General features: G+C 42.5%; 2 protein-coding genes across 2 annotated transcripts in view; both read left to right on the top strand.

Annotated features, from left to right (window-relative positions):
• LOC120545078 (transcription factor 7-like 1-B) overlaps nt 1–11989 on the top strand; it is a 30777-nt gene extending 18788 nt beyond the window's left edge. The window contains exons 6-13 of the mRNA XM_039779070.1: nt 2179–2354; nt 2570–2688; nt 4815–4965; nt 7220–7379; nt 8312–8419; nt 8513–8561; nt 10983–11282; nt 11481–11989. Of these exons, the coding sequence (XP_039635004.1) occupies nt 2179–2354; nt 2570–2688; nt 4815–4965; nt 7220–7379; nt 8312–8419; nt 8513–8561; nt 10983–11282; nt 11481–11560 (1143 nt within the window). The 3' untranslated portion in view covers nt 11561–11989. The remainder of the gene's footprint in view (nt 1–2178; nt 2355–2569; nt 2689–4814; nt 4966–7219; nt 7380–8311; nt 8420–8512; nt 8562–10982; nt 11283–11480) is intronic.
• A 6384-nt stretch (nt 11990–18373) lies between these two features.
• On the top strand, nt 18374–20923 carry LOC120545706 (tripartite motif-containing protein 16-like). The gene has a single exon (XM_039780255.1). It carries the CDS (start codon nt 18447–18449, stop codon nt 20115–20117), a length of 1671 nt encoding a protein of 556 aa, XP_039636189.1. The 5' UTR covers nt 18374–18446; the 3' UTR covers nt 20118–20923.
• The last annotated feature ends 2291 nt before the right edge of the window (nt 20924–23214 follow it).

Genomic DNA, 23214 nt, shown 5'->3' with positions numbered 1-23214 from the left:
CACGTTGCGTAATTACGTCCCTTCATAACGTTCCCATGGCAACAGGGGGAAACGGCTGCTCTTATGTGAAGTAAACGCAACATTTCTCATCTTTCTGCTAAGATATATTATGCAAGCACCGCATTTTTTGCGCAAAAATCGGCAATTTTTGCGGCGAAAGTGCTGCATATTTGAAAAAAATGTGCTAAAATATCGTCGCAGTATCAATATCGAGGTATTTAGTAAAAAATATCGTGATATTTGATTTTATCCGTATCGCCCAGCCCTACCCTTTGGGGTGGGGGGGGGGGGTCATCCCAAACACTGGATTAGAGGGCTGCAGTCGAGGGTTGTAGGTCCCAACACTCAGGCCCCGTCCACACGTACCAAAACAATCTTTTTTTTACCCGTCTTCCCTGGATTCGTTTCAAGAATAGTTGCGTCCAAACGAATCCACTTGTAAATGACTCAACACGCTACTTCATATTCCAGGCCTATAGGCGGCGCTGTTTCTGCTACAGAAATTCACCAAAAACGGAGAAGAAGAGCATAGTCACTTCCACTTCCCATCATAACATGACTAGATTATAACGTTCTCTTAATACATCCGTGGACTATAATACCTTTCACCACTGCTCATTTTATAAAGGCCGCCGCAAGAAAACGTGTCTTTGTTTACGTTGTATAATGTGCTGTTGGATTGCCTTTTATTTTGCATGATTGCAGCGCGCTAGTAGCGAGCTAACGTTAGCGCGCTAACGTTAGCTAGCTCTGACATCGGCAGTCAAACAAACATCAATGATCCATGAATGACGTTGGCTACATAACGTTAGCAATATATCTTGTGTAGAATCCAGAGGGAAGGGTCAGGGAGCAGAGACTCAGTATTTAGATGAAGTGAGCTGGTGTAACCATGGAGATGGGATGTGCTGGCTTAGCTTTAACGCAGATGTGTGCGTCAGCGGCCGTGGAGAGGGTGTAAAAAGAGGGGTGTGGCGATGACCATCTACGATGCGCGGTTATTCACCATCCATACGAAGCCAAACGAGAGCCGTTTTCGGATTTTTTCACCCTGAGACCTGGTTTCAAAAAAGTGCGTTTTCAAGGCAGTGCGTTTGCAGGATTCGTCTGGACGGTCGGCCCAAACGATGCAAAACATGTGCGTTTGCACAAAAAATGCATGGCCCCTTAGAAGCACTCAGACGCTCAGAGTTTAGGAGTTCACATGTGACCTGCTTATCCGTGTGTACACGTCTCTCAGACATTCCACCATATTTTGGTAGCGTTTCTTCCTAATTTTTAATTGCAAAAGGCTTGAACCCTCCAGGCGAGGACCTAGCTCCTTCAGCTCACAGGTTCCCAGTCCGATAATCTTCTCTGATCCATCTGGGAGACAAGACGTCTCGTGACTCCTGAAAAGAAATGAATGAATGTTATCAGCTGCTGTTGTGATTTACCATCAAAAAAAACACACACACACTTCCTGGAATATGTTTGCTTCCTTCTCAAAGGGAATCTACAACGGTGACTTGACAGCGTTGCAAAAGTTAAAAATAAACATCAATAAAACAACCATGCTTTGGATAGCTCTGACTCATACTGTGAATGTCCCCTGCCTTTGGTTCCTAAGAATGATCCCACACGGTTATTTTCTGCTGCAGCAGCATAAAAAAAAAGAGGAAGAAAAGGATGTAAAGACAGTATTTCACAGGCCTGTAACTCAACTATACACCTTATAGCTCTTAAAATATTATATACACATTCATATTTATTTTATTTGAGAGAGAGAGACTCTGTGTGTGTGTTTTTTCATTTTTATTTTCCTGACAAAATGTTTCAGTATGTGCTCATTCAAACTAAAAGAGGGGAAACCCTGACACCTGGTGGACAGGTGTGTGTGTGTGTGTGTGTGTGTGTGTGTGTGTGTGTGTGTGTGTGTGTGTGTGTGTGTGTGTGTGTGTGTGTGTGTGGGGTGGGGGTGGGGGTGGGGGGTGGGGGTGGTGTGGGGGTGTGGGGTGTGTGGGTGTGTGTAATTATTTTTTTTTATTTAATGAAAAACAACAATTACTTTTGTAATATCACTATTACTAAATGAAAAGTTTGAGAATAAAAACTCATGATGTCTGTTTCTCTCTCTGTGTGTGTGCGTGTGTGTGTGTGTGCGTGTGTGTGCGTGTGTGTGTGTGTGTGTGTGTGCAGTCTAACAATGTGCCGGTGGTGCAGCACCCTCACATGACCCACCTCCACCCGCTGCTGTCCTACAGCCCGGAGGCCTTCTCCCCTCAGAGAGCCTCGCCGGGCTTCTCTCCGGACGCAGGTCAGTCTCTCCTCTCCTCCAGAGACCTCCGAAAACACACCACATCCACACGGCTACTGTTGGCTTAAAAAAACACATCGCTATGGCTACGTATACTATTTAAGAAAGTTTCCTATTTTTAGAGAAAAACTTGAATATTGTGAGAGGAAAACGACAAATGTTTTAGAGTTTTGATGGGAAAAAGCGGAACGTTTTGAGTCAGTCTGCTTCCTGTTTACACTCGGCACGCACATGCCCAGTGTGTATGCACGGTCATGTGATTTGTGATGTCAGACGCGTTAATATGGACGCAGATGAGTTCTGCTGCTGGAGAGCAAACTTGCGCGTGGACGTTTTTGTCTCAAAACGCTGCTTAACCCTCGTGTTGTCTTCCCTGTCGACCATGACGCTTTGTTTTTCTGGGTCAAACTTTTTTTGTCAGTTTTTCAGATGTTTTTTGTCTGTTTTTTATTTATTTTTAATTTTTTTTCTGCACTTTTGGGCTATGTTTTTGTTTGTTTTTTTCCCGACATTTTTGAAGGTTTTTCCATCATTTTGTCACTTCTTTCAAATGCTATAAACATTGAATAAAAACACTTTTTTTTTTTGGGGGGGGGGGGGGGGGGTTTTTTTTTTTTTTTTTGGGGGGGGGGGGATTTTTTTTTTTTGTGGGGGGGGGCCTCGGGGGGGGGGTGCTGTCGGGTAAGTGAAGTGATGGTTTTCCAGCGCCGAATCTAGACGCCTAGATCAATCACAAATAATTCTGAGCCATTTTCAGAAAAAATAGTAGCCTGACAAGCCAGACCCACATCCAGATGTTGAGGTCTGGGAAGAGAGTCCGGAGTTCGCCTTTTTTCTGCCAGAGAATCTCATTTCGTCTTTTCCTCTCATACTAATGACACGTGTAGGCTACGTTTGTTTGTGTGGAAAGCCCTTTTTTATTAAGCAACTGTAGGAAGGCATTCGGAAATGTCAGCAGTTGAGCGCATCAGCGCACACGGGGCAACAAGTTAATCAGCTGTTAACATGTTGAACGTGTTAGCCTTTCCTGATCGCTTCGTTTCCGACCGTGATCAGAAAACCAACGGAGACTGGTTACCTCCAGGGCCCACGCTATAACACGAATAACCACTAACTCTGCTCCGGTTGCATCTACAACACGTCTGCTTCCTCTTTCTCTATCTCTCTTCTGCCCACTTACCACACACACACACACACACACACACACACACACACACAGTCACACACAGTCACACTTTCTCACACACACTCACACTCTCACACACAGCTCTCTTAAAAGGAGCCGCAGCACCATTTTACAACAAATGCCTTATCGCGCTGATGTGACCGAGCCCGACCCGACCCCGACCCTCATTTCTAAATATCTGTCCGAACCCGGCCCGGCCCGTCGGGTACCGTCGGCCTCGGGTATCCGGTCGGAAAAACTGCGAACACATCTTCCTTTTTTAAGAATGACTTCACTGCCGTTCTTTGTTCTTTTCTCAAAGAAAAGCTGAACTCCAAGTCTTCCAGAAGACCGCTGTTCACCAGCAGCAGCAGCAGCCATAAGCCCCGCCCACCCACTCTATACACGATGTGATTGGCCTGACCAGAGTTTGGTTTTTTTATTAATAAGGGACAAACTCCCACTAATTAACCCTGACAAAGCACACCTGTGAAGGTAAAACCATTTCAGGTGACTACCTCATGAAGCTCATTGAGAGAACACCAAGGGTTTGCAGAGTTATCAAAAAAAGCAAAGGGTGGCTACTTTGAAGAATCTAAAATATAAGACATGTTTTCAGTTATTTCACACTTTTTTGTTAAGAACATAATTCCATATGTGTTCATTCATAGTTTTGATGCCTTCAGTGAGAATCTACAATGTAAATAGTCATGAAAATAAAGAAACACATTGAATAAGAAGGTGTGTCCAAACCTTTGGCCTGTACTGTATACACCTACACACGAAAAAGAAAACCTACATATATACGCTCGACAAAATATAGTCATATTTTCACTCGCAGACAAACTTTCTGGTTCAGTTTTTGAGAGATAATATTTAATATTTAGAGAAGAACGTTGAACAGATCTGAAAGAAATGTTGCTTACATTGTTAGAAAATTACAAGAACACTGTCATAGTTTTATGGGGACAAAAAGGGGAAAAAAGTAGTAATATTTAGAGAAAAAGGTTGAAGATTTATATATTTGAAAATATCAACATTTCGGGACAAAAACTTGTTTTTATCATAATATTTTACAGACAAAGTTTCCGGTTGAAAGTCGTAATATTTCCAAACTTTACTGTTGAAACCTCAGATTATATCTCACACACACACACACACACACACACACACACACACACACACACACACACACACACACACACACACACACACACACACACACACACACACACACACAGTAGTCCTAATCCTGTTGAAACTGCTACGTTAGATAATATATTTAAAGATGAATCGACGATGGAAAGTCTCAGCCCTGTGAATATGAACTTGCTTTATTGATCTGGTGTTAAGCTGAAACATTTGGTGTGTGTGTTTTGGTTGGCAGCCTGATGTCAGGGAACTTCTCTCCACGTTTGGTGCCGACCTCCCAGTCGTCCATCCCGCACCCGGCCATCGTCTCGCGGGAGGTGAAGCAGGAGCCTGCAGGCTGCAGCCAGCCGGGGTAACAACAGCTCAGTCATTTCACTCCTATCCCTGCACTGTTCACTCTTGCACTACCACCATTGCACACACCCTACCATAGCACCTTATCCTGGTCAATGCATCACATGGTCAGTCCATACCAGAACTTTGTAATCACTTCACAAATTGTTAACTCTTTAAATTTCTCTGAGTAATTTTTATGTATGTGAGATATATGTGTTTGTGTGTTTGTTGTGTTATGGTTGTCTAAGCTGGTGGATGCCTAAAATTTGAATAAAGTATTGATCTCTTTAGTTTAACATGAAACAGCCTCGAAATCACCATCACCAAACCCACCAGACTCCATGTAAATAATCAGGACTTTTAGCGTGTATAGAGCCAGCATATTTCCACCAGACTCCATGTAAATAATCAGGACTTTTAGCGTGTATAGAGCCAGCATATCTCCACCAGACTCCATGTAAATAATCAGGACTTTTAGCGTGTATAGAGCCAGCATATCTCCACCAGACTCCATGTAAATAATCAGGACTTTTAGCGTGTATAGAGTCAGCATATCTCCACCAGACTCCATGTAAATAATCAGGACTTTTAGCGTGTATAGAGCCAGCATATCTCCACCAGACTCCATGTAAATAATCAGGACTTTTAGCGTGTATATAGCCAGCATATTTCCACCAGACTCCATGTAAATAATCAGGACTTTTAGCGTGTATAGAGCCAGCATATCTCCACCAGACTCCATGTAAATAATCAGGACTTTTTAGCGTGTATAGAGCCAGCATATCTCCACCAGACTCCATGTAAATAATCAGGACTTTTAGCGTGTGTGGCGGTCAGCATATCTCCACCAGACTCCATGTAAATAATCAGGACTTTTAGCGTGTATAGAGCCAGCATATCTCCACCAGACTCCATGTAAATAATCAGGACTTTTAGCGTATAGAGTCAGCATATCTCCACCAGACTCCATGTAAATAATCAGGACTTTTAGCGTGTATAGAGCCAGCATATCTCCACCAGACTCCATGTAAATAATCAGGACTTTTAGCGTGTATAGAGCCAGCATATCTCCACCAGACTCCATGTAAATAATCAGGACTTTTAGTGTGTATAGAGTCAGCATATCTCCACCAGACTCCATGTAAATAATCAGGACTTTTAGCGTGTATAGAGCCAGCATATCTCCACCAGACTCCATGTAAATAATCAGGACTTTTAGCGTGTATAGAGCCAGCATATCTCCACCAGACTCCATGTAAATAATCAGGACTTTTAGCGTGTTTAGAGCCAGCATATCTCCACCAGACTCCATGCATCCTTGGTTTTTCCAGCTCGCAAGCCAACAGAGAGTTGCTAGACTGATCCTGGCTGCAAATTACATTTGCTGCTGCTAGGGTGGTCTAGATTTCTAAGCTATGGATGCATCCCTAATTCAAAGTTGACAGAAACAAAAATAAAATTTTGAGTTAGTTTTCAGATTTTAAATGCAGGACTTTTACTTTTCACCGAGTGTTTTTATACTGTGGTTCTATTACTTTTTACTTCAGAGCACAACTGGCAGTAAGTTTTGAGATGGCAGCACTCACACTTACATCTTTAAACAACACTGCCTTCTGCTGGTGTATTATGGCACAACACACAGCAGCCATATAAATAAATAAAGCTAACCTTCACAAGGTTTTCTACATGTTAAGATTGGGTTCATGTGAATAACTAAACAAAAAGGCTCTTAATCTTAAAACAAAAACCCACCAGACTCCATGTAAATAATCAGGACTTTTATCATCATAAAACACACTTCTTTCAAAGTGGACAGAAATTAAATAAAACTACCAAAAGCCGTCTCGGTTCATCTTTCCACTGTTCCAACAATCACCACCACTCTGGTTTGGTTGAAATAAACCCTTAATTCACCCATTTACATGTGGAAATATGCTGGCTCTATACACGCTAAAAGTCCTGATTATTTACATGGAGTCTGGTGGAAATATGCTGGCTCTATACACGCTAAAAGTCCTGATTATTTACATGGAGTCTGGTGGAGTTTGGTGATGGTGATTTTGGGGCTGTTTCCTGTAAACTAAAAGGATCTTACTCTTTAACTAAAAGGTCTATCTCTGTAGGGATCCTTTCCATAATGTTGTCAGACACTTAGAATAATAATCTGAGCCTGTCAGCATTTCCCCCTCTTTTATTGCATTTATGCCGCTCATCTCAGCGCGTCTGTCGTCAATGGTAACACGTGGTCTTGTCGTCGTCTCGTTGTGTAGAAGGTCTGACGTCCAGCAGGAGAAAGAAGACGACAGGAAACCGCACATCAAGAAGCCGCTGAACGCGTTCATGCTGTACATGAGGGAGGAGAGGCCCAAAGTGGTCGCTCAGTGCAAAGTTAAAGAGAGCGCCACCATCAACCAGATCCTGGGACAGAGGGTGTGTGTGTGTGTGTGTGTGTGTGTGTGTGTGTGTGTGTGTGTGTGTGTGTGTGTGTGTGTGTGTGTGTGTGTGTGTGTGTGTGTGTGTGTGTGTGTGTGTGTGTGTGTGTGTGTGTGTGTGTGTGTGTGTGTGTGTGTGTGTGTGTGTGTGTGTGTGTGTCTCTCTGTTTGTGTGTGTGTAACTGTGTCTCTCTGTTTGTGTGTGTGTAACTGTGTCTCTCTGTTTGTGTGTGTGTAACTGTGTCTCTCTGTTTGTCTGTGTGTGTGTGTAACGGTTTGTGTCTGTGTGTGTGTGTGTGTGTAACTATGTGTGTAACTGTTTGTCTCTCTGTGTGTGTAGCTGTGTCTCTGTGTGCGTGTGTGTGTGTGTGTGTGTGTGTGTAACGGTTTGTGCGTCTCTGTGTGTGTAACTGTTTGTCTGTGTAACGGTTTGTGTGTGTAACTGTTGTGTGTCTCTGTGTGTAACTGTGTGTGTGTGTAACTGTAACTGTTGTGTGTCTCTGTGTGTAACTGTTGTGTGTGTGTGTGTGTGTGTGTGTGTGTGTGTGTGTGTGTGTAACTGTTGTGTGTCTCTGTGTGTAACTGTTGTGTGTGTGTGTATGTGTAACTGTTGTGTGTAACTGTGTGTGTGTGTGTGTGTAACTGTAACTGTTGTGTGTCTCTGTGTGTAACTGTGTGTGTGTGTGTGTGTGTGTGTGTATGTGTAACTGTTGTGTGTCTCTGTGTGTAACTGTGTGTGTGTGTAACTGTAACTGTTGTGTGTGTCTGTGTGTAACTGTTTTTGTGTGTGTGTAACTGTGTGTGTGTGTGTGTGTGTGTAACTGTAACTGTTGTGTGTCTCTGTGTGTAACTGTTTTTGTGTGTGTGTGTAACTGTTGTGTGTCTCTGTGTGTGAGTAATCTGACGGTGTGATGTGTTGTGTGTCCACAGTGGCACTCCCTGTCCAAAGAGGAACAAGCCAAATATTACGAACTGGCTCGTAAAGAGAGACTGCTGCACTCCAAGCTGTACCCGGGCTGGTCCGCCAGAGACAACTACGTGAGTCCCGCTGCTCGCACACAGCGCTGCACGTTTACATCCGTCCGCGTCAGCTGATAACACTTGTTTGTTTGTTTGTGTGTGTGTTTGTAGGGTAAGAAGAAGAAGAGGAAGAGGGCGAAGAGTGAAACTCAGTTCGAAGGTAAGACGATGCTGCTGTAAATCAGAAACAGACAGAGTGTCCCGGAGAAGTCAGTTTGGTTTATTAAAGCGTAACTCTCGCCAAAATGCAACCTAGTATCTTTTTGTGAATGCACACGTTTTATATTAGTATGAAAAGGACAAATAATTGGTCAATATTTGACCGCATCTATAACTTCATGAAATTTGAAAGCGAGGTGTGGCACGAGGGTTTGTTTGTTCCACATGTGTTATTTATTTAGTTTCCTGGTTCCTCCTCTGTGTTAATAAATTTTCCCTGAGTTCTGACACGCTGCCTGTGTGATGATGGGAGTTGTAGTTCTTCTGGAGAGCTTTAGGCTTTAGATTTCTGAGTCTCGGAGTCAGCAAATCTGCCCAAATTCTGCTTTGAATGTCAATGTGTAATTGCAGTTTAAAAAAACACTTTCCTGTGTTTTTGGTTTGGCGCGCAACTAGGTGGGCCAAAATGTATCGTGAATTAGAGCTGCTCCCTGTTAGTCGATTAATCGACTAATTGGTCGTTTTGGTCTTAGTCAACTTAGATTTCTTTAGTCCATTAGTCATGTTTGAGGCTTTTTTCATGCTGAATGACTTATTTCCAAGAAATGTTACGAGAAGAAGAAGAAGAATTAAGGGTTGACATTTACATTTTACCTAACAGATATCACCGTGAAACCTACTTTGATTACTTTCATTAAGGCAATTATTTGTTGTATTACACGTTTCTGAAATGTTGTGTTTAAATATGCAAAGCAGGCTAGGGGTGGGAATCAGCAGAGGCCTCACGATACGATATCATCCCGATACTTATGTCACGATACGATATTATTGCGATTTTAAACATATTGCAATATTCTGCGATATATTGCAATTTATTACCTTTTTTCCAACTTCAAATTTTTCCCAATTTCAAATGATGTCCCCAAAGGACAATTCTGTCAACATCTGTTTTATCTAAAAAGATACATTTCTCTGTTTGTTCATCTCACTTCAATTGTATTGCTGCAAAATCAGATCGTCAAGCAGACAAACAGACCAACACATATATCATAACAGATCGATACTTGGCGTCTGTGTATCGATACAGTATTGCCACGAAAAATATCGCGTTACTATGCTGTATCGATTTTTCCCCCCACCCCTAAAGCAGGCGTTATCTTATTCAATACATGCATCCTTTAGCGTGACTCTTTGCAGAGAAACTCAGATTTACAGATCTGTCGATTAAATCAACTAATCGATTAGTCGATACAGTTGAATGAGTGTTAAGTCGACTAAGAATTTCTTCAATCGAGCACACAGCCCTACTGTGAACCCAAATTCATATACGGGCCGGATCTAAATCGGCAAGGGGCCAGATTTGGCCCGCGGGCCTCGAGTTTGACACGTGTTGTAACGTGACAAAATGTGGCAAAGTGGGTCTGAATACTTGTGCAAGCCGCTGTATATGATATGCCATAAAGAACCGACTACTACAGGAATGACCGTTTTGGGAAAGTTTATGTAGTAGGGGTGGGAATCACCAGAGGCCTCACGATACGATATCATCACGATACTTATGTCACGATACGATATTATTGCGATTTTAAACATATTGCAATATTCTGCGATATATTGCAATGTATTTACCTTTTTTCCAACTTCAGATTTTTCCCAATTTCAAATGATGTCCCGAAAGGACAATTTTGTCAACATCTGTTTTATCTAAAAAGATACATTTCTCTGTTTGTTCATTTCACTTCAATTTTATTGCTGCAAAATGTGATTGTCAAGCAGACAAACTGACCAAGACATATGTAATAAAAGATCGATACTTGGCGTCTGTGTATCGATACAGTATTGCCACGAAAAATGTCGCGATACTAATGCTGTATCGATTTTTTTCCCCCACCCCTAATTTCCACTGTATTACTAATAAATACTTTGATAATAGATGCATACATTACAATGTGCTGTTTCTTTAGGCTTTAGAGTCTCAGAGTCGGCAAATCGGCCAAATTCTGATTTGAATGTCAGGTAATTGCGGTTTAAAAAATCACTTTCCTGTGTTTTTGGTTTGGTTTGGCGCACAACTAGGCGGGCCAAAATTTATTGTGAACCCAAATTCATATACGGGCCGGATCTAAATCTCCAAGGGGCCGGATTTGGTCCGCGGGCCTCGAGTTTGACACGTGTTGTAACGTGACAAAATGTGGCAAAGTGGGTCTGAATACTTGTGCAAGCCGCTGTATATGATATGCCATAAAGAACCGACTACTACAGGAATGACTGTTTTGGGAAAGTTTATTTAGGAACTCTTTCTGTCAGAACAGCTGAGGTAAAACCGTGTGGAGTTGCTGTAACGGCGGCCGTTTGAATATCTTCGCACGCGGCGATGGCCTTTCTGATGACCGTATCCTGTTTGTGTGTTTTTGTTCCTCAGACCCTGAACAGGACTTCCCGCTGCAGCTGAAGAGACCTCGCGTCCCGCCTGACGAGACGCCTCACGCACACGCTCCGCCCCTGCAGCAGACCGCACACACACACTCGCACGCACACACACACTCGCACGCACACTCGCACACACAGCCCCGCTCGCACCTCTCCCAGCCGCACCCCGTGTCCCACCTGACGCACACCCACCTGTCCCAGGCCAGCCCCGCGTCCTCGCTGGACTCGCCAGCGACGCCGACCACGGCGCTGGCTTTCGCTTCGGGCCCGCCGACACGCACTACCCGAAGCAGCACGCCTCCGTGACGGCGGCGGGCGCTACATCGCCGGTATACGGCGAAGCAGCTGCAGCCGCTGTCCTCACCACCAAACCGCACCGGAGGCGGCCGTTCTGAGCCGGGGCCCGGCCGCGCGCCACGTTCCGGACCTTCAACGGCCCCTCGTCCCGCGCGCACCTCCGTGCTCACCCCGCCTACCTCTACCCCACCAGTCGGGGGGCGAAGCTCACACTCACACGGTGCCTTCACTCAGTCGCAGGCGTTCGCACGCAGAAGAACCAATCAGCTGTGAGGATCTGCTTTTCACTCTGAATCATCACATCCAATTAAAAAAACAACAATGACATCACAAACAGTTGGATGTGATTTGTACCTCTTTTTTTTTTTTTTTTAACGCTGTAAATAGGCTTTCTTTTTTTTAAAAAAAAAACTTTTTTTATTATAGACGTATCACGTTTTATATTAGTATGAAAAGGACAAATAATTGGTCAATATTTGACCGCATCTATAACTTCATGAAATGTATTTTTTTTTGTCACTTTTTTTTCCTAATTCCTTTCTATGAATGATCAACTTGTTGTAATTTGAAAGCGAGGTGTGGCACGAGGGTTTGTTTGTTCCAAATGTGTTATTTTTCTCCCCCACCTGGTAGTTGTTGAGTGTAAATCTGTGTCCTGGTTCCTCCTCTGTGTTAATAAATCTTCAGAGTTCTGACACGCTGCCTGTGTGATGATGGGAGTTGTAGTTCTTCTGGAGAGCTTTAGGCTACATGTGCTACGATTTGGTTTAAAGTGCCCATATTATGAAAAAATCACTTTTTCTGGTGATTTGGGGTTTTCTTTTGTGTCTCTGGTGCTTCCACACGCATACAAACTTTGAAAAAATCCATCCATGCTGTTCTGAGTGAGATACGGTTTCTGAATGTGTCCTGCCTTCAGTCTCCTGGTGAGCTTTTCAAAATCGGCCGTGACGTCACAGTCCGAAATGAGCTGGCTAACCACAACCGTTAGCTCGTTAGCATGCTAACGCTAATGCTAACGCTAGCATGCTACGTCGTTCTCAATAGCAAAGCACTGCTACAACACACACAAGTTCACCATAATCTACAAAAGAACTACTTACATGTGAAGTCTCCCAGCTAATCCTGCCTTGTAACTGACCAAAGTTGGAGAAACAGCCTTTCTTTTACTGTCTCTAGAGTTAGCTAGCTGACATGATCTACATCTGAGCTACTGATTATGTGCGAGTGCAATCAAAGATAGTACAGAAGAAGAAGATGAAAAGAGGTCTCACTCTGTAGCTAAAACAGAGACCAGGTGAAAAGAGGATCTGCAGCAGTGAGAGAGAGCTGTGCAGTACAACAACAATATGGTGTTTTCTGAAAATTAAACCATGTAAACCTATTCTGGTAAAACCTTAAAATACAGTTATGAACCTGAAAATGAGCATAATATGGGCGCTTTAAGAACAAATATCTTATATACGGTTGGGTTCCCGAAACACGGTGCCAATAGGGCACCGGTGCCGACGTAAACTGTACTAACGAGACAGGATAAGAACAAAAATTTCGGTGCCTGACTTTACGCTACACCTGACAGCAGGTAACGTTAGTAAGTAAAGTTTATTTGTATAGCTCCTTTCACAGATAAAAATCACAAAGTGCTTCACAATAAAATGCAGTACAACACAAGAAAACACAATACAAGCAAACTGAAATACAAATAGAAAACATAACAAACAACCATAAAAACCCCTCGACTAAGTAAAAGCCTGCTTGAACAGCAGGGGTGGGAATCACCAGAGGTCTCACGATACGATATCATCCCGATACTTATGTCTTGATACGATATTATTGCGATTTTAAACATATTGCAATATTCTGCGATATATTGCAATGTATTTACCTTTTTTCTAACTTCAGATTTTTCCCAATTTCAAATGATGTCCCGAAAGGACAATTTTGTCAACATCTGTTTTATGTAAAAAGACACATTTCTCTGTTTGTTCATCTAACTTCCATTTTATTGCTGCAAAATGGGGACTGTCAAGCAGACAAACTGACCAAGACATATATCATAACAGATCGATACAGTATTGCCAAGAAAAATATTGCGATACTATGCTGTATCGATTTTTTACCCCCACCCCTATTGAACAGCAGAGTCTTCGGCTGCTTTTTAAAAGATTCGACAGAATCCGCACCACAGCCTACCGTTAGCTAGCAGCTGGATTAAACACGATGGTTAAAATGCTGACAGTGTAAAGTGCGACTGTATTTCACTGTAGAGGATTCCAATACCGGGACCTAACAGTCTGCTCTGCAGCGCAGCAGCTGCCGTTGTCGGAATTAAACAACGCAGATGGTGCGTTCACTTGAAACCGGTAGCCTCGTGGTGCATTCAAAGTTATTGTAAAATACCCTTTTTCCCATCTGGTGGTTGTTTTTGTCGTTCAACAGCAATTTACTGGTGAAATAAGTCATTGTTATAAGTTATAGTTATTACATTATTATTAAATATTCAATTTTGAGCAATAGTACCCTTATTTGTTTTAAACTTTATTAGAAATTACCTTTTTAGGTAACGTTTAGGCACCAGCACCGTTTTAAAAGTATCGCTTTAGCACCGTTATCGATGGCCAAGTCTGTCTGACTATCTTGGCGAGTAAATCTGAGTAAACCCAGTCCTTCCTTCTTTCTAATGTCTTTTCCAAGTTTTTGTCTCCTCTTTCTATCAGCATTTAGATGTGTTTCAGTTCCACGGTTCAGTCAATCTATCGCTGACGTCGCTCTATTCTACCTCTTTATATCGACTTTTTTAAAGAGTCAGACTTTGGAAGTATTCAGATCCTTTTACTGCAGTTAAAGTACTAACACCACACTGTAAACATACTCTGTAACCAGTAAAAGTCCCGCATTGACATGGTAACTTCAGTAAAAGTGTGTCAGTATCATCAGCAAAATGTAGTTAAAGTATTAAAAGTGAAGGAGAATCCTCCCGTTGTCGAAAGAGTAAAGGATGAGTTGTGTGTTTAACGGTCTCATCATCTCAGCTGGACTTGGAGGCTGTTTGGAGCGGTGGATTAATCCACGTTTGATGCAGAGATGTTCACAAGTCATTTTTTTGGAAGGTCAAGTCTTTTGCCACGAGTCCAAGTCAAGTATCAAGTCTCTGGCCATCTGATCTTTCCATAAATGTTATGAATTCAAAGCATGTCCTGTAGCTACCATCCGTACAGTACAGTATCAAAATCAGCCGTAGGAGAACTTTATGGGGTCTACTTAACACATCTAGCCCTCGGACCTGGTGAAATATTAACCTCTCTGTCACATCATATGGATACAACTAGAAAGACACAATGTGCCTGTTCCCAGCATTAGCACAACACTTTGCGATGGTTAGCTTGTTACCTGTGACGATATATGCTAAATGTAACGTCTCTTTCACTCATTTTATAAAATTTTTGAAAGATTCTCATTCATTTCCTATTGAAAACAGCTTTTTGCCCAATAGCTTCCATGTTATGGGACCCAAACATCCCCAGACCAATGAAGAACTGTTCGGAAATGTGGTACTAATCAGACACACCTCACTATAAATTAAACTATTAAATAATGAGCCGAGCAATCAGCTGGACAGAGTTCTGGAAACTGCCACAGGCTCGGCTCAGTTTCCTCATTAGGGCAACATACGACACCCTCCCGAGCCCTAAAAACCTCCATCAGTGGCTTGGAACAGAGCAATCCTGTGACCTCTGTGGAACCATCAATGCCTCACTCCAGCATGTTCTGTCAGGCTGCAAAACAGCACCAACACAGGGTCGGCTCAGATGGCGGCACGACCAAGTGCTCAGGAAGCTGGCAGAGGTGCTGGAGAAAAGTCGGCAGGAAGCAAAAATCCAGAGTCCATCAGAGAGCCGATGCAGGATCCACCTACTCAGGCAGGGGGAACCCGCAAGGCATATCAGCAAGAGACCACCCGCCAAGCTATTAACACCAGGGGTGGTGTGGAAGATGGAAGTGGACCTGGTTAAGCAGCTTCAGTTCCCACAGGAGATATGCAGCACCACCTTAAGACCAGACGTGGTGCTGTGGTCTGCAGCTGTGAAGTCAGCAATACTGATCGAGCTGACAAGGGTGGAGGGTCTGGAAGCCGCCTACGAGAGAAAAAAGGCGAAGTATGCATATCTGGTCACGGAGTGCAGATAAAGTGGATGGAGTGTGAGGCTGTACCTGATGGAGGTGGGAGCCAGAGGCTTTGTGGGCAGATCAACATCACGTCTGCTGAAGGACCTGGGACTACGTGGAGCCACACTGAGCAGATCCACCAAAGAGCTCTCTGAGGAAGCTGAGAAAGCAAGCCACTGGCTCTGGCTGAAACGACGAGACAAGACTTGGGGAGTAACATCTAATTAGGTTTTGCTGCAGGGGGTGTCAGGGAGACGTCCCTGTTCACTGCCCCGCCACCAGGAGATGTTCTGGGCTAAGGGGCGAAACGTCAATGAGCGGTGGTCCCCAGGTGAAGACCCTGCAGCAAAACCTTGCGGTATGCGGTCAGGTTTAGGCCTGCCTCAGGGAAGAGGATGCCCCTGCCATGCACAGTCCACCACAGGCACCGTTGGAGGTGCGACGGGCCAAAAGCCCAGCAGAAAGAACCCCTCGCTGTAATGAATGATGCTGAGGATGTTCTATCAGTCTGTTGTGGCCAGTGCTATCTTCTTCAGTGTCACATGCTGGGGCAGTGGGATGAAGGTCGCAGACACCAACAGACTAAACAAACTGATCAGGAGGGCTGTTGATGTCGTGGGGGAGGAGCTGGACACACTGACGATCGTGTCTGAGAGGAGGATGCTGTCCAGGCTTCAGTCCGTCTTGGATAATGTCTCACACCCTCTCTACGACACACTGGCCCAGCAGAGGAGCACCTTCAGCAGAAGACTCCTCTCACCCAGATGCACCACAGAGCGCCACAGGAAATCGTTCCTGCCTGTGGTCATTAAACTCTACAACGCCTCCCTCAGACAGTCGAACACCCCCTCTCTGTAATCTCTCAAACACAGACAATCATTTTTCTTTTTTATTGCACTTTTTGCACATTAACACTGTACATTTGATCTTTTATATATTATTACTGTATATTTGTTTTTAATATATATGTTAAAGTCTGGATAATATATGTTGTGTGTATATGTTGTTTGTATATCTGGAGTTGTAACAAAAATAATTTATTAAAGGGATTGGGATTATTAAAGTATTTCTGATTCTGATAATTTGCAAAAATTCCATTGGGTAAATTAAGATAATCAAATGGTCAATGAAAAACAATGCTTTGTTGTCCTTAGAAATTCTGCTGATGTCCCTGGTGGAAGGTATAAAGCAAAAATCTGTTTTCTGGAATCTGGAAGATGGAAGATGGATGTTATTTAAAAATTGTAAATGAAATACAGGGTTCCTACGCAGTCTTGAAAAATATGGAAAAGTATGGAATTCGATTTTAGCGTTTTCCAGGTCTGGAAAAGTATGGAAAAAGGATAATATGGTTTGGAAAAAATAAAGTTTCTCAACGTTTCCCACACCTCCATATCCTAATTTGCTCCGCCATAGTTTCATCACACACCAAACATTTTATGACACTGCTTACTGACATACAATAAGGCTACTTTCTTTGCATTGTGTTATACTACTGATTTTATATAGTTAGTTGATTTCAGTATTGGTCTTAATGATGACCAGCTCCATTAATTTATAACTGGAATGCTTTAGATTAGGCCTACCTTATATGTCCTTAACAGTTGGATGTTTACATCTATAAAAAGTGTGCGCCGATGTCCAATACGTTAAAAGTAATTGAGTATGGAAAAAGTATGGAATTTTGAAATGTGTAGGAACCCTAGAAATAGTAGGTGCAAAAAAATACCATTAATTAAATAACCAAAAATTACCCATATACCAGCAAGGTTCTGCATTGGTCTGCGGTGTTTGGGTCCCATAACATGGAAGCCATTGAGCAAAAAGCTGTTTTCAATGGCAAATGAATGTGTTTTCTTTAAAAAACAAAAAATAGAATAGTAGATGCAAAACATTAATTTAGAGTGAGGTGTGTCTGATTAGTACCACATAGCAGAACAGTTCTGCATTGGTCTGGGGATGTTTGGGTCCCATAAAATGGAAGCTGTTGAGCAAAAAGCTGTTTTCAATAGGAAATGAATGGGATTCTTTCAAACATTTAATAAAACTATAATATTTTATTGAGGTGTGTCTGATTAGTACTACATAGTACAGCTCTGCATTGGCCTGGGGTGTTTAGAACATCTGATATACAAGCTATTGGAAATAAATGAAGTTCAGAACATTACTGACGGTCCATAAGTAAAAACCAAGCAGTTAGGAGCAAATGGGTGTCGTATTGTTTTCTGCCAAGACTGAGTGAAAGCACAGCAGGAACTGCTGATGAACCCAAAATGAATATCTGAATATCTGTGGAATATCCAACATAAAACTAACTTCACCACGGTACACTGCTTGTATTTTATTTAAGTGGAACTCATTTTATCCAGATGGTAAAAATCTGTAAATGCAGCCGTCTTAAAGATAATAGGCCTATTAAATATAAATGTAAAATATAACAATATAAACTTTTATTCAACTTAATTACATGACAACTCAGTCATTTAGTAAACTGGGGAGCATTCTCCAAACCCTCTGATTACCTCCGAAAAGCTGAAGTGAGCAGAGTTTTTAAATGAGAAATGAGCTCTTAAAAATTTTTTTTTTTTTTTTTTTAATTTTTTTTTTTTTTTGTAAACAAATTCTAGTGCTTCTTACAATTTATTATTGCCTCAGTTTGCCAAAGTGTACAATCGGTAAAACTCTGTGATAACTTTGAGCATCTTGATCAGAATATTTTTTTTTTTTTTTTTTTTTTTTTTTTTTTTTTTTTTTTTTTTTTTTTTTTGCTCTGCACAGACAATTGTCCTTTTTTTTTTTAAACACAGCCAGCTCCACTCTGTGCTCATATTTCCTTGTTCCCTCCCCTTCAGAGCTACAGTTTGCAGATGGGTGTAACCAACATCCTGAGAAAATACAACAGCGTATCACTGCTGTTTTAACATCAGAGCTCAGACTAGTTTCACTTCTCAGGAAGTGAGACTCAGACAGTTGTCACTGAGCGAGAGGTGAAATGGCGCAGAAAGGAGTTCAGCTGGACCGGGAAACCTTCTCTTGTTCCATCTGTCTGGATCTACTGAAGGATCCGGTGACTACTCCCTGTGGACACAGCTACTGCATGAACTGTATTAAAAGCCACTGGGATGTAGAGGATCGTAAGTACAGCTACAGCTGTCCTCAGTGCAGGAAGACGTTCACACCGAGGCCTGTCCTGCTGAAAAGCACCATGTTAGCAGATTTAGTGGAGGAGCTGAAGAAGACTGGACTCCAAGCTGCTCCTGCTGATCGCTGCTATGCTGGAGCTGAAGATGTGGCCTGTGATGTCTGCACCGGGAGAAAACTCAAAGCACACAAGTCCTGTCTGATCTGTCTGGCTTCTTTCTGTGAGAAACATCTTCAGCCTCATTATGAATCAGCTCCATTAAAGAAACATAAGCTGGTGGAGCCGTCCAAGAAGCTCCAGGAGAACGTCTGCTCTCGTCATGATGAGGTGATGAAGATGTTCTGCCGTACTGATCAGCAGCTTATCTGTTATCTCTGCTCTGTGGACGAACATAAAGGCCACGACACAGTCTCAGCTGCAGCAGAGAGAGCTGAGAGGCAGAGAGAGCTCGAGGGGAGTCGACAAAACATCCAGCAGAGAATCCAGGACAGAGAGAAAGATGTGAAGCTGCTTCAACAGCAGGCGGAGGCCATCAATCTCTCTGCTGATAAAGCAGTGGAGGACAGTGAGAAGATCTTCACTGAGCTGATCCGTCTCCTGGAGAAAAGAAGCTCTGATGTGAAGCAGCAGGTCAGATCCCAGCAGAAAAGTGAAGTGAGTCGAGTCAAAGAGCTTCAGGAGAAGCTGGAGCAGGAGATCACTGAGCTGAAGAGGAAAGACGCTGAGCTGAAGAAGCTCTCACACACAGAGGATCACAACCAGTTTCTACACAACTACCCCTCACTGTCACCACTCAGCCAATCAACATCCAGCATCCATATCCGTCCTCTGAGCTGCTTTGAGGATGTGACAGCGGCCGTGTCAGAAGTCAGAGATAAACTACAGGACGTCCTGGGAGAGAAGTGGACAAACGTCTCACTGACAGGGACTGAAGTGGACGTTTTACTGCCACAACCAGAGCCCAAGACCAGAGCTGGATTCTTAAAACATTCACGTGAAATCACACTGGATCCAAACACAGCAAACACACGGCTGTTACTATCTGAGGGGAACAGGAAAGCAACAGTAATGAGTGAACATCATTCTTATTCTAATTATCCAGACAGATTCACTGTAGAGTGGCAGGTCCTGAGTAGAGAGAGTCTGACTGGACGTTGTTACTGGGAGGTGGAGAGGAGAGGGAGAGGAGTTGATGTAGCAGTCGCATACAAGAATATCAGCAGAGAAGGGAGATCGATTGAATGTAGATTTGGACGAAATGACAAATCTTGGGCGTTAGATTGTAACAACAACAGTTATAGATTTTGGTCCAACAAAGTCCAAACTCGCGTCTCAGGTCCTGAGTCCTCCAGAGTAGGAGTGTACCTGGATCACAGTGCAGGTATTCTGTCCTTCTACAGCGTCTCTGAAACCATGACTCTCCTCCACAGAGTCCAGACCACATTCACTCAGCCGCTCTATGCTGGACTAAGGCTTTATTCTTCTTATGGAGACTCTGCTGAGTTTTGTAAACTGAAATAGACAGAAGTCATTTAAGGGTTAATTCTGTGTTTTAACTCTTCGACTTATTCACTCTACATGTTTTTTGTTGAGAGCTGATTGTTGTGTCATTCTATTTCGTTGACGTTTTTCAACATTTTTGTCACTTTTTTCGACATTTATTTGCTTTTCTAAACGTCTTTGTAAATAAGTTTGAATTTTTTTTTGCTTGTATTGACGTTTTAGAAGTGATGAGATGTTTTTGTTTGTTGAGATAAACATTTGGGGAGTCCCAGAAGCTCTCAATGTGATCAGTTGAGATCTGTTATTTTACTTTGGATTGTTGAAACAGGACGATATGTTAAAAAATATCTTTACCGAGATGATCTGTAGATATTAGTTGTTGTTTGTTATTCATGTATTTCTCCACGTTATGTATCTGCGGTACAGGAAGATGTCTGTTAAATAGCGAAATAGCGGTGTCTTGTTATCCCATGTGGGATCAAATCAAACTAAAAGTGTATTTAGTTTCTCTTCCACTGCACGGCTCTGAAGAGAGAAAGCACCAGACCTCCTTTATCCTACACACTTTGTTTTCTTTGTGGACATTTGTAAAGAAATCTAGATTTATATGTATTTGTTTGGCGGACCAAATGTTGTTATAATCATAATCAATAACTCATTCTTCTCTCTTACATATCTGAGATTCTGGTTCAAACTAAGTGATAGTGTGGATGAAGTCAATCTGTTCATGAAATCATTGAACAAGAGTCTTTGAACAAACTTTACTGATGGGATGTGTGAACAAACTGAAGCTTTACATGATGAATAAACTAATATGAACAAAGTCTTTTCTTCCTGTCTTCATTCCAGGGTTTCATACATACCTGACGGAGAAAATGTGAAACTGATATGAGAGTATAACTGAGGCCCTTTTCCTCCTGAAACACCACAAAGTACAGTGTTCATGTTTAGAGTCAGTCAGTCTCTGTCCTTTCAACTTTCCTCACTAAAATTGCTCCGTCACAGAGAAATGAGCAGAGTTTTCTATCACTTGTTTACAGCGTTTAAGTAGTGTGTTAGAACATTTCAATAGTGTATAGTAGTGTGTTTAAGTAGGGTGTTAAAATAATTTTAATAGTGTCTATGAGAGTGTTTAAGTAGTGTGTGTGTGAGCTTCTCAGCAATGTGTGTAAGAGCGTTCCAATAGAGAAACGTGCATCAGTCGCCACAGTAAAACACACTTTATTTACAGAGCATTTTTAAAAACGCAGTTACAAAGTGCTTCACACAAACATTCACAATACATATGAAGAAATAAACATAAATTATAAAATACAAGTTAATGTAAAATACTGCATGAAGGGGGTGTAGCCGTTTACACGAAGGCAAGTGTAAAAAGTAATGTAAACATGCTTAAAGGTGTTGTCAGGGTGGAGGATAAATACTGATAAATCATGGATATACACTCACCTTAAAGATTATTAGGAACACCTGTAAAATTTCTTGTTAATGCAATTATCTAATCAATCAATCACATGGCAGCTGCTTCAATGCACTTGGGGGTGTCGTCCAGGTCTAGACAATCTCCTTAACTCCAAACTGAATGTCAGAATGGGAAAGATAGGTGATGTTGGGACCACCAGTGGTGTTAAATCTGATTTTAACCAAAAGGCCTCAGATTAAACTGACCTCTGGATACAAGACACATGTGGCACATGTGTTCAGAGACAAAGAGCTCAGAGACAAAAGACAGGCCTACTTGGAAGCGCCTCAGCCTGGTGAGTTCACACCTCTATGCGAAAGTCCCAGCCAGAGGGGACAACTGGCAGGAAGTCAAAAGAACTACAAGATTGTAGTCTCGACACTTTCAAGAGTTTTGAGTCTTCCTATTGGGAAGCGGGACCATAAACACAGCATGAAGTCTTGACCTATAAATAAGCCTGATCACCCAAAAATCCTTTGTCTTCGCTTGCAACTCACGTTGCTGACAGGAGGCGCGCAAGCGCTTGTGCTAACTTCTATTTTCTGGAGAAAGTGGATTTAATTTCGGTGGATCCTTGAAAACGCACCAGTGTTTTCATATCTGCAGTGAGAAGGAAACAACGTTTTTCTTCTCAAAGTCGACTAAACTTGCCCCCCCTTGCTGCCTTTTTGGAGGGAAGTTTCTCCGTGGCCGCTGACGAGCGCCAGGGACCCGTTCTGTTTCATTTCTGTGGAAATCTATGGACAGGAACAAACGGACTGAACACACCATAAGAAGGCTTACGTCTGGGCAGAGATAAGTAGTGTGTTTATTAATGAGCAAAGGGTTCGCTACCACTTGCTGCCATTAAGGTGATCTGATTTAATCATGTAGTGATCAATATGTGATTATTAATCTTTTTCTGTGAATGTATCATTGATCACGATACTGTTGATTATGTTGTGTTGAGTAGCTTGGTAAAAAACTGTAATCGCTACCTGCTAAATCATTCCTTTCACGGAGTTTAGTTACTGTCTGCGAGATAATCGCGGAAATCAGCTGTTAGCCACTGGAGTGGTTAGTGAAAGTTGAGGGAGGCTGGTCATTATCGATAACTAAGATCAGTTTGTCTTTTTCTTTAAACTTTCTTCTTTTACTAATTATACACACACACACACAAGCTAGCCACGGAGCTCCCGAGCTAACGCTGCTAGCTTAACCACGTGGAGTCGGCATAACGTTTGGGCAGAGCTAACACATAAACTACCACACGGGCTAAGCGTGCGCGTTGCCTAGCAACCCCCTCGCCCTCTTCAACCCCTCCTCGTGCACCCAGCACCACTACAGCCCTCTTGAGGCTAAATAGTTTTGTGCAGCTCACAGGAGTAGCCATTTTGGTAGTTGTTTTTGTGTTAGAACTACATTTCGACACCGCCCCTCCACTTTCAGTCACTCACACACACACACACACACACACACACACACACACACACACACACACACACACACACACACACACACACACACACACACACACACACACACACAGACGTGTCCATGACACAGGCTGCTTTTTGTTTTTGCTATGTTTTGGTTGTGATATTGTAAAAGGTATATACGTTTTATTATTGAAGGATTATTGATTGGCTACTGATAATTGTGACGTTAAATAAA

The sequence above is a fragment of the Perca fluviatilis genome, chromosome 17 (genome assembly GCF_010015445.1).
Source record: "Perca fluviatilis chromosome 17, GENO_Pfluv_1.0, whole genome shotgun sequence".
NCBI classification, from domain to species: Eukaryota; Metazoa; Chordata; class Actinopteri; order Perciformes; family Percidae; genus Perca; species Perca fluviatilis.
This window is presented reverse-complemented; position numbering and strand designations above follow the sequence as displayed.